At 43.7% G+C, this 9,830-nt stretch overlaps 1 protein-coding gene across 1 annotated transcript; it reads left to right on the forward strand.

Moving 5' to 3' along the window:
• Positions 1-1,175: 1,175 nt before the first annotated feature.
• gdf9 (growth differentiation factor 9) lies at positions 1,176-3,842 on the forward strand. The gene is made up of 2 exons (XM_048604058.1): positions 1,176-1,592; positions 2,107-3,842. Exons 1-2 carry the CDS (start codon positions 1,262-1,264, stop codon positions 2,982-2,984), a joined length of 1,209 nt encoding a protein of 402 aa, XP_048460015.1. The 5' UTR covers positions 1,176-1,261; the 3' UTR covers positions 2,985-3,842.
• Positions 3,843-9,830: the final 5,988 nt, after the last annotated feature.

The following is a 9,830-nucleotide window of genomic DNA, read 5'->3' on the forward strand; positions in this document are numbered from 1 at the left end:
ACTACAGCCACTTTCCAAGGAGTCTTCAACAAGATGTTTCAAACCATTGACTTTAACAACTGGAAGGTGAAGGTCAGCAGACACAAAGGGGCACCACTGCCCACAAGTTACCCTCAATCATCTCAATTTGAAAATATTGCCCTTCATCTTAAGTCACCAGATCAAAATCCTCCTCAATCTCTCTGCAACAACTCTGTCAGAATATCATCACCAGTGTGACAGAAGGCAGCTCACCACCTTCTCAACAGCAAATATTAGGCATGTAAATTACACAGACATTCCTAAATAACAAGACACAGGTATAACGTGACCATTTAAAACCACAGCATCCACTTTGAACATCTAAAACAAATGCAAAAAGTGTATTCGAGTGCTTATAAAACCTGACCACCTACTTATCCTCAATTCTGTCTCATGTTTAATGTCGTACGAACACAGGAAAAACCCGATACATTTGCTGGGAATCTTGAATAAAATCGGAAAATAATGCACTCATCAGCCCTGGCACATCTATGAAGAGAGAGTTAAAATTTCAAGCGATTTGTTCTGAGTACTCCAATGCCACGCATTTTTAACTAAAATGATCATCAAGCCGATTAACTGATCCAAATCTGTTACTGCTAAGGATACACCTTTAGTTAACTCGTGGGACATATTAGCAGCTACACAGGTTGCAAAAGCTAGGAAAAATTCGCAGCAGACTGGGAATTAGAATCACGGACATGAAATGAAGCTTGTGGGAGATCGGAATTAATGTTAATAGTGAAGGCGGCTAGCGCAAGACAATCACCTATACCCACGACTAAACAATAATGGCAAAGAAAGGAGTCACAAAACAACTGGGGAGAAGGGGGGTATATAAGGAGCAGCGAAGTCATAATAAATAATTGAAAAGTCTTAAAAATGAAACTTTGAAGTGGCAGCTTTAACACGAGTTACTTCACTTTTTCTCTGATTAATGCATAATCTAGCAATGCAAGTCTTGTTCCACCTTGACAAACTGTTGATCTTTAATTCACGTTCATCACAATCTCAGCATTCATGCGTGTCATATAAGGGTCGTCACTTTACCGATTATTAAATTATGTTTCTTAATAGCCTTAATAAGATTATTGACCTGACACTCCCTCTCCGCACTACACCCCCCACCCGATTACAGCCTCTTTATAAGGGTCAGAGACCATCTGTTTCTAATTCTATTGAGCTGAGTAACTTTTTTGAGTGGGGTGGTGGCGGCGGCTTAATCTTCGTTTTGAGAATAATGCGCCGTGTAAAAGGCGCTATAATGTATCTTCATTACAGTGTTTGGTTAGCGTTGTTAAGTAACTGTATCTCTCCCACCACATCAGTCAGCTCTGCCAGTCCAGCGGTAACCTCAAATCCCCAGGATTATATCCCGGTTCCTCTTCTAAAAGTGCTAACGGAAAAGCCCGGCTGGGACTATCAGATTCCTACAAAACCCGATTTAAAGTACATGAAAAGGTTATACACTAAGTGCGCTACGCAGGATGGAATACCGAAAAGACCGGCAGCTCAGCAATATAATACCGTGAGGTTACTGACGCCCCGGGTTGAATCCCGTGATACAGAAGGTAACATCGAATTTAAATGTAGACACTTGCTCTTCAAACAAGATTTCTTTCATATATAATCTCTACCTTGCTTTTTCTTTGGGGGGGGGAGAAATACTTTTTTAAACTCGATTGATTACAAGATTCTGGTGTTAAAACGACTTAAATAGAAGCATGTTTAGCGTCTCTTACGATTGTTGTAGATTGAAAAGGACCAAATTTATTAACATTTTACAACTTCCCCCTCCGATTAGGGGGGGTTAGTAATTTAATTTCAATCCTATGATAACAGAGCTCGCTTGCATCTTTAACCCAATTCACCTTGTTTTTAAAACTATTTTGGGCTTTAGCTTTGGGGGGGGGCTTACAGTCGTTATCGTTATTGTTAATGTCTATTCCAACTGCGAGGTTATTTGCATCTTAAACGCAATTCAACTTTTAAAACAATTTTGGGCTTTAATTTTAAAACACATTGGTTCCTGTCCGATATTGACACTTGTCGAGTTTTATGTCAATCCCTCCTTTTTCTTTGCAGATGTGTTTGAACAGGATGTATTTTATGGCTTGGATCCTGTGACCTCGCGGGAGCAGTTGCTCCGATCAGTATTCCTGTACCCCGTCGATAAATCGGCGTGTTTTCCGACTGTGTGTAACTGCAGCTTCACCATCCAGGAGGGGGCTCACGCTCAGATGTGCACCAGCTCTCCGCGTTCATACACTTTTCGCCTTCGCTTTGAACGCCGCAAGAGGCGCCAGTGGCTGGAGGTGGAGCTCGCCTCCTTCCTGCAGCCGTTCATCGGCCCCGACCGGGGACAGCTACACGCGGTGTTCACCTATAAATGTACCGAGGCCGGCCGGAGACAGGGAGGTTGCAGCGGGCTCAGACCGAGCCTGCCGGCTCCTTCCCTGCTCCTGTTCCTCAACGACACCGGCAAAGAATCACATCGGAGTTGGCTGCCGACAGACGCCCAGAAAAGCCGCCTCTCTGGGGGACGGAAGGGGAGGAAGGTGGCCGTGAGATCCATCCGACTTCGCAGAGATCCCCAAGGTGGTGACCAGGCGTTTTCTGCTGCCTTTCCGCCTTTCCCGTATCCGGATCATGAGTGTCAGCTGCATGACTTCCGACTGTCTTTTAGCCAGCTCCGGTGGGATCGCTGGATCATTGCACCGCACAGCTACAACCCTCGCTTCTGCAAGGGCAGCTGTCCCCGGGCACTGAGCCACCGCTACGGCTCCCCTGTGCACACTTTGATCCAGAACATCCTCTATGAAAAAGTGGACTCCTCAGTTCCTCGCCCTTCCTGTGTCCCCGCCAAATATAATCCACTGAGCGTGTTAACCCTGGAAAACGATGGCTCCATAGTTTACAAAGAGTACGAAGACATGATCGCTACGACCTGTACCTGCCGCTAGTGGGTGTTGCGTGCCTGAAGTTGGCGCGGTCAGTTAGAATGGATAATGTTGCTTCAAAAGCCAAGAAAATCGCCATGTGTACCATAGTGAACTTTTATTTATATATATATATTTGTTTTATTTCTTTTTCTGCTTGGTGTTCGTTCTAGATTTAAATGCCCAGGGTGGGCTGTGGCCCTCAACTGTTAAACCGCCATGTGACTGACTTCCAAATACAACATATCTGACTCCCAATTTTTCTTTTGAAATTGTTTGTTTGTTTTTCTCTAAGTGTGCTGGTTTGTCCTAGTAACAAATTGTTTTTAATGTTTAAAGTCGTATGAAGCGGAGTGTTGATGTAGATGTGATGTGTCCTAAGTGACGTTTTTCTTGGCCATGCAGGCATGGAAAGTTGAGTACACCACGATCACCAATACTACCTTCACCTCTCTCCCTAAATCCGCCCTTTAAAAAGTAACTTTTTTATTCAAACATTTGGTGATGTAGCAAATTTTATTTGGGTGGGTTACCAGTATTTATTCAGAATAGATACGTTAAATAATTCTAATATCTTTCACAAACTGTGCACCACAGCCAGCAATGAAATGAGAAATATTTCCACTTGGCTGAAGTTCCAGTGACTTTTTTTTCGATGCTCAACTGGAGAAATTCTTGTTTGGCTGCTGATTGATTGAAACTTATGATGTAACTTTTAAAAAGGTTTTTTAAAGAATACATTGAGTGAGAATGAATCTTTGCACAATTGAGATTTGTCACAAGACCCTGGTGGTATCTGGTGTAGTTTGTGTAAAATCTATGAACAATACTGATGCAAGCTCTACATGGAGAGTGAAGACAATAAATAACAGTTGCAAATAACTTGAATTGCATTGGAGTGTCTTGTTTTGCTTCTGGAATTACAATTTTTGTGGAAAGTTAACTTAATAGAAGTGGCTTTCTGAAAGATCAGTGGTAATTTTCAAATGCTGCATTGCAGCCCTGCCAAGAATGCTGCTTGTATTTTCTAACAACGCCAATGTAGTTCTTGTCTGCTGCTCACTTTTGTGAGCAGTCATGTTTTTCCCTAACTTCCCCTTAACCCCTATATGAAATGGTTTTGGTGCTCTGTGTAAAATGCCTGAGTTCAAATTGGCACTTATATTCACTATATATACTCATCACAGCTGGCCTCCAATGTAGAGTTAGAGCTGTTTTAAAAAGCTGTTTGTATACAATATGCTCCCAACTCTACCTCTAATGGAATTGCCATCCCTACACTGGCAGCCAGAACTGTACAGTACTACCTAACTCACATCTCCAGTAACCTACTTGCTCTTGTATTGAGTGCCTTGAATACTTATGACACACATCTTTTATGCTTAATTACCTTATTTACTAGATGTCCTGCTGCCTGTTGAGGATCTATAAATATACATTCTAAGGTTCCTCTAAAATGGTATGACACTAGGGAGGTGCAACATGTACTCCCTTGCTGTTCTCCCTTGCCATCTTCCCAAGATGCATCACCTCAGTTTCAGGATTAAATTTCAGCCCATTGTGGGAAGTGAGAAAGTGAAACAGGGATGGCAGGAGGGAACAAAGAGCTTGTGCATTGTATATAATGGGTGTTGTCTCCAATCTTCCAGTACCACATTACCTACCCTTAGTGTTTTTTTTTATTACTTCTATAGGAAAAGTATAGTCAGATATATATACCCGAGAGGCAAAGCCTACACCACACCAGATTTTTCAAGTAACAACATCTATTTTTTTGGTTACAAACCAGTGGTTGTTTGCAGCTGGGATAGTTTGCTGTCACAATTCTTTATTTAAAATCCATCTGCTCAGATGTGCTATGACACACCTCTACAGCAGGTGGGATGTCACATCAGACCTTCCACACCAGAGTAACTAGATGTGAAGCTGGAAAAGCACAGCAGATCAGACAGCATCTGAGGAGCAGAAAAGTCAATGTTTTAGGCTAAAACCCTTTGTCAGGACTGGGGAAGGGGAGCCCAGAAGTAAATAGGGAGGGGTATGAGGCTTGGGGAAGGGTAGGTGGATGCAGGTAGGAGTTACTGTAATTGGTCTGTGGGAAGGGTGGAGCAGATAGGTGAGTAGGTAGATGGACAGATTAAGTCAGGTCAGGAAAGTGGAGGAGGAAGGCTAGGCATGGGATGAGGCTGGAGGTGGAGGGATTTTGAAGCTGGTGAAGTGAATATTGAGGCCACTGGGCTGTAAGCTCCCAAGGCAAAATATCAGGTGGTGTTCCTCCAGTTTACATTTGGTGTCACTGACAGTGGAGGAGGCCAAGGATAGACAGGTCGCCAGGGGAGTGGGAGGGGGAATTAAAACGGATGGCAACCGGAAGGTCGGGTTGGTAGGTGCATACAAAACTTATACGCTCCGCAAACCGGTCCCTAAATCAGTGTTTGGTCTCCCTGACGTAGAGGAGACCACAGTGGGAGGAACGGATACAATGGATCAGGTTGGATGAGGTGCAGGTGAAACTCTGCCGGATCTGAAAGGATTGTTTGGGGCCTTGGACAGAGGTGTGAGGGCAGGTCTTGCACCTCTTGCAGTTGCAGAGAAAGGTACCGGGTGTGGTGGAGAAGTTGGTGGGGATTGTAGATCTGACGAGGGAGTCGCAGAATGAATGGTTCCTGCGGAAAGCAGACAGGGTGGGGAGGGAAATATCTCTTTGATGGTGGGGTGTGATTGTAGGTGGTGGAAACGTTGGAGGATGATGCGTTGGATTCAGAGGTTGGGTGGTACATGAGGACTAAGGGACTCTATACTTATTGTTGTTTGGGCGAGAGGGTTTCAGGGCAGAAGTGCAGGAAATGGAGGAGATGCACTACGCTCCCCACCAACTTCACCATACCTGGTACCTTAGCCTGCAATGCTGGAGGTGCAACGCCTGCCCCTACACCTCCCCACTCACCTCTGCCCAAACAATCGTTCCAGATCTGGCAGAAATTCATCTGCACTTCATCCAACCTGATCTATTGCATTCGTTGGTCCCGACGTGGTCTCCGCTACACTGGGGAGACCAAATGCAGACTCGGACCAGTTCGCAGAATATCTACGCTCCGCATGCACCAACTAACCCAACCTTCCGGGTGCCATCCATTTTAATTCTCCCTCCCACTCCCCTGATGATGTGTCCATCCTTGGCCTCCTCTACTATCAGAGTGAGGCCAAAAGTAAACTGGAGGAACAACACCTGATATTTCACTTTGGGAACTTATAGCCCAATGGCCTCAATATTGACTTCACCAGCTTCAAAACCCTCCACCCTCAGACTTATCCCATGTCCCGTCCTCCTCACCTCCCTGACCTGACCTAATCTGTCCAACTTCCTACTCACCTATCTGCTCCACCCTTCCCACTGACCAATCACAATAACCCCCATCCATCTATCACTATCTCTCGTACTCTTCCCACAGCCCAACCCCTCCCTCTATTTACACCTGGGCTCCCCTCCCCATTCCCAGACCTGACGAAGGGTTTCAGCCTGAAACATTAACTTCCCTGCCCCTTGTTTGCTGTCTGACCTGTGCTTTTCCAGCTTCACATCTATTGACCTTGGCTTCCAGCATCTGCAGTCCTTACTGTCTCCTTCCACCCAAGAGATAGGAATGTTACCACTGAGTCACAAGACCCCTTTATCCTTTTAACTATTTTATAATCATACCAAACAAAATGTCAACAGCCCCTAACCAGGCACAGGAACAAAAATATAAGTTAGGGCTGTTTAAAGATTTAAAAGAAATAAAGATTTAAATAAATTAAAAATCAAGCAGTCTAGGCTACATGAACCTCACATTACATGTGACTGCCACTATACACTCGAGCCCTGGTCACTAGTGGAAAGCAAGAAGACTCTCTCATAGGTAGCTCTCCACAAGGGACCTACCCCACAGCCAGACTCCATTTTATGGGATATCAGGGTATTAGCCAGAGGCTGCAGAGAGAGAGAGATAGAGATAAAAAGGTACAAGCTGCTAACATCGCTGCCTGGGGAGACATTAGCTAGAGGCTGCAGAAAGATAAAGAGAGACAGAAGGGTACCAGCCCCCATCATCGCTAACAGGAGGTACTGAATGCAAAGGTGCTGACTGAAGTAAGAAGCAGCTTGTGAACTAAAAACAATCTGCACCCAGGTGCTAGTTTGAGCTGATTTAAACTGGTTCAAATTAACTAAATTCTGTAAAAAGTAAGGAAGATGAGGTAATACAAAAGCTTTATTTGGGCAAGAAATAATGAGGTAATGCTACCTAAGTCTGTGGGCCAGGGCCAATAAGGTAAAGGGATGCAATAAGTGAATTAACCTCAGTCAACAGGAAGAATGGGGGAAGCAATGGCCTCGTGGTATTATCGCTGGACTGTTAATCCAGGGACCCAGATGACATTCTGGGGACCTGGGTTCAAATCCTGCCATGGCAGATGGTGGAATTTGAATTCAAAAAAAAATCTGGAATTAAGAATCTAATGATGACCATGAATCCATTGTGGATTGTTGGAAAAACCCATGTGGTTCACTAATGTCCTTTAGGGAAGGAAACTGCCATCCTTACCTGGTCTGGCCTACATGTGACTCCAGATCCACAACAATGTGGTTGACTCTGGACAATTAGGGATGGACATTAAATGCTGCTTAGCCAGTGATGTCCTCATCCTGTTAATGAATAAAGGGGGGAGAAAAAAAGATAGTACAACTTGAAAGAGATAAGAGAAAGAAGAACCTGAGGGCATGCAGTCAATGAAAACTCTGGAGACCAACACTTGCAGAAGCAGGCCTTACGTCAAGGACATGGTAATGACATCAAGTGCAGCATCAGCCCTCATCAGCAGAAGCAGCTATCCCTGATTGGGTATTAGCTTTTATATTCAGTGACGACTTGGCAAGTGTCATAGGACTCTTGTGGGTGTAAAAATTCCTAGTTCAGTTTGTGAGAAAATATATAAGGTCTAGTTTTGTGATAAAAACATTTAAGCAACATGTGTCTTGTTTAATACACTAATAAAGTAAGGTTACAAGAATTGACTCTTCTCCTTTCTGTATAAGCCAATAACCAGAGCTGGTGTTCTCTGGGCTCCTGACAACAAGGAGGTGTGTGGCTAGTGGACAAAGGTGACGAAGAGAAAGATGTGTAGCAGCAGCTTATACAGGCGACCACTTCATGCTGACTGGAAGGACATGGATGGAGCTTCCTTGAGATGGTTCAACTTTTGGGTGCAAGTACCCAAGGAAGATTTTAAGGTCAATGTGAAATTCTGTCCAAATGGGGATCAGTTCAGACAGGTTTACTCACACGCTCAAACTGCCTTACCACCCTGCATCAAAGGGTTGAGGGTATAGCAGCGGTCCAGTGCAATATTATCTTGAGTTTATACACAATAAAATATGTCAAGCCTCTTCAAAAGAATATTGTTGTACAAAACTTCACATTCTAACCATGACATTATTAGGACAGGTGTTTAAACTTGGTAAAATAGGTGGATTGTGAGGACCATCTTAGAAGAAGAGAGGAAGAATTCCAGAGCTTAGTACATGGTCAACTGAAAGCACAGAAGCCAATGGTGATCATACCTACAGTAATCAAGCAAGAGGCTAGAACTGGAATAGCACAAGTGGCATTGAGAGAGGTAGATCTGCAGAAGACAACAGAGGAGGTTAGAGGAAGCACATGGAAGAATGATAAAACCAGGATGATCATTCTAAATTTTTGACTTATTTCAACCACGTGTTGAAGTAGTGAAAATGACAATTTAAGTGCAGCACTGTTCGGCATTTGAGAAAGTAACAAGGAGTCTGTGGCATATTCATGGAAGAACACTCAATACAAGCTTTCCTTTTTCAATGTCCTGTAAGAATATTAATTCCAGTTACTAGAACCACTTAGTCATGCAGCTAGAGAGTAGAAACTCTATACTAGAAAGCCGCCTCAATTAAAACTGGGCTGCAACTTCTCATGCAGTACATTCACATAAAATAAAACTGCTCTAACTGTTGTGTAAAGGGTTTAAGACCCTGAGGCAACCTTTCAATGATAGCAGGGAGCTTGCTCCTTATAGTGGAATAAATAGCACCATGCAGATGGAGTCAAGAAAAATGGAGGAACAGAGAGACAGCTAGGTAGAGCCTGAAGTTTAGTCATGTGTGTGTCAGAAACACATAGAGAAGCACATGGAGTTGATCAACTTGCATAGCAGGTGGAGCTCAGGGAACAGTCTTTCAATAATGTAACAGATCAATTAGAGCCTGGTAATCTTCAAATACCCTGCATCGTAGTATTTACGAAGAAGCCAAATCCTGAAAACAGTTCTTGATCTTGCTTTGTCTGCCGCTGAGTGTGTTTTGAACTCACCCTCGAGTGTATGCATTTTAATCTTTCTTTCTGTATCTTGAAGTGTTCTTACACACAACTGGACATTTTTCCCCAATCACCAAATCACCTTGTTATTTTTGCATTTATTAACTACCAACAGTAAATCATGTGTTTCCAATTGAATCATTTATGTGCAAAGCCTATCAAGAGTGCTTTTGCGGTACAATGATAGCTTCCCTACCTCCGAGCTAGGAGGCCGGAGTTCAAATCCCACCTGCTTCGCAAAAGTGTCAATACATCTCCGAAGAGGTTGATTAGGAAAATAGCAAAGCCGGTTAGGGCAACGCAAACCATCAAAGGTGAGGGAGAAGAGGCTAAATCCAAATTGAGTTGGAAGAGGAGAGAAAGCCACAATCCCCTACGGTGCTGGATGTGGGCATTTAATCACATTACAAGAGACTATGCAGTATGTATTATTCCAGCACTATTCAGGCGCGCAGTGACACTTGCAACATCTCAGTGGCACGTGGGC

Source organism: Rhincodon typus, chromosome 12 (assembly GCF_021869965.1).
Source record: "Rhincodon typus isolate 14 chromosome 12, sRhiTyp1.1, whole genome shotgun sequence".
Lineage (NCBI taxonomy): Eukaryota > Metazoa > Chordata > Chondrichthyes > Orectolobiformes > Rhincodontidae > Rhincodon > Rhincodon typus.

Excerpts from the sequence above, each read along its gene's own strand:
- gdf9 (XM_048604058.1), top strand. The coding sequence starts at position 1,262 with ATGCGCCGTGTAAAAGGCGCTATAATGTATCTTCATTACAGTGTTTGG. Across the intron at positions 1,593-2,106 it reads TGAATCCCGTGATACAGAAG|ATGTGTTTGAACAGGATGTA; the intron begins GTAACATCGAAT and ends TTTTCTTTGCAG.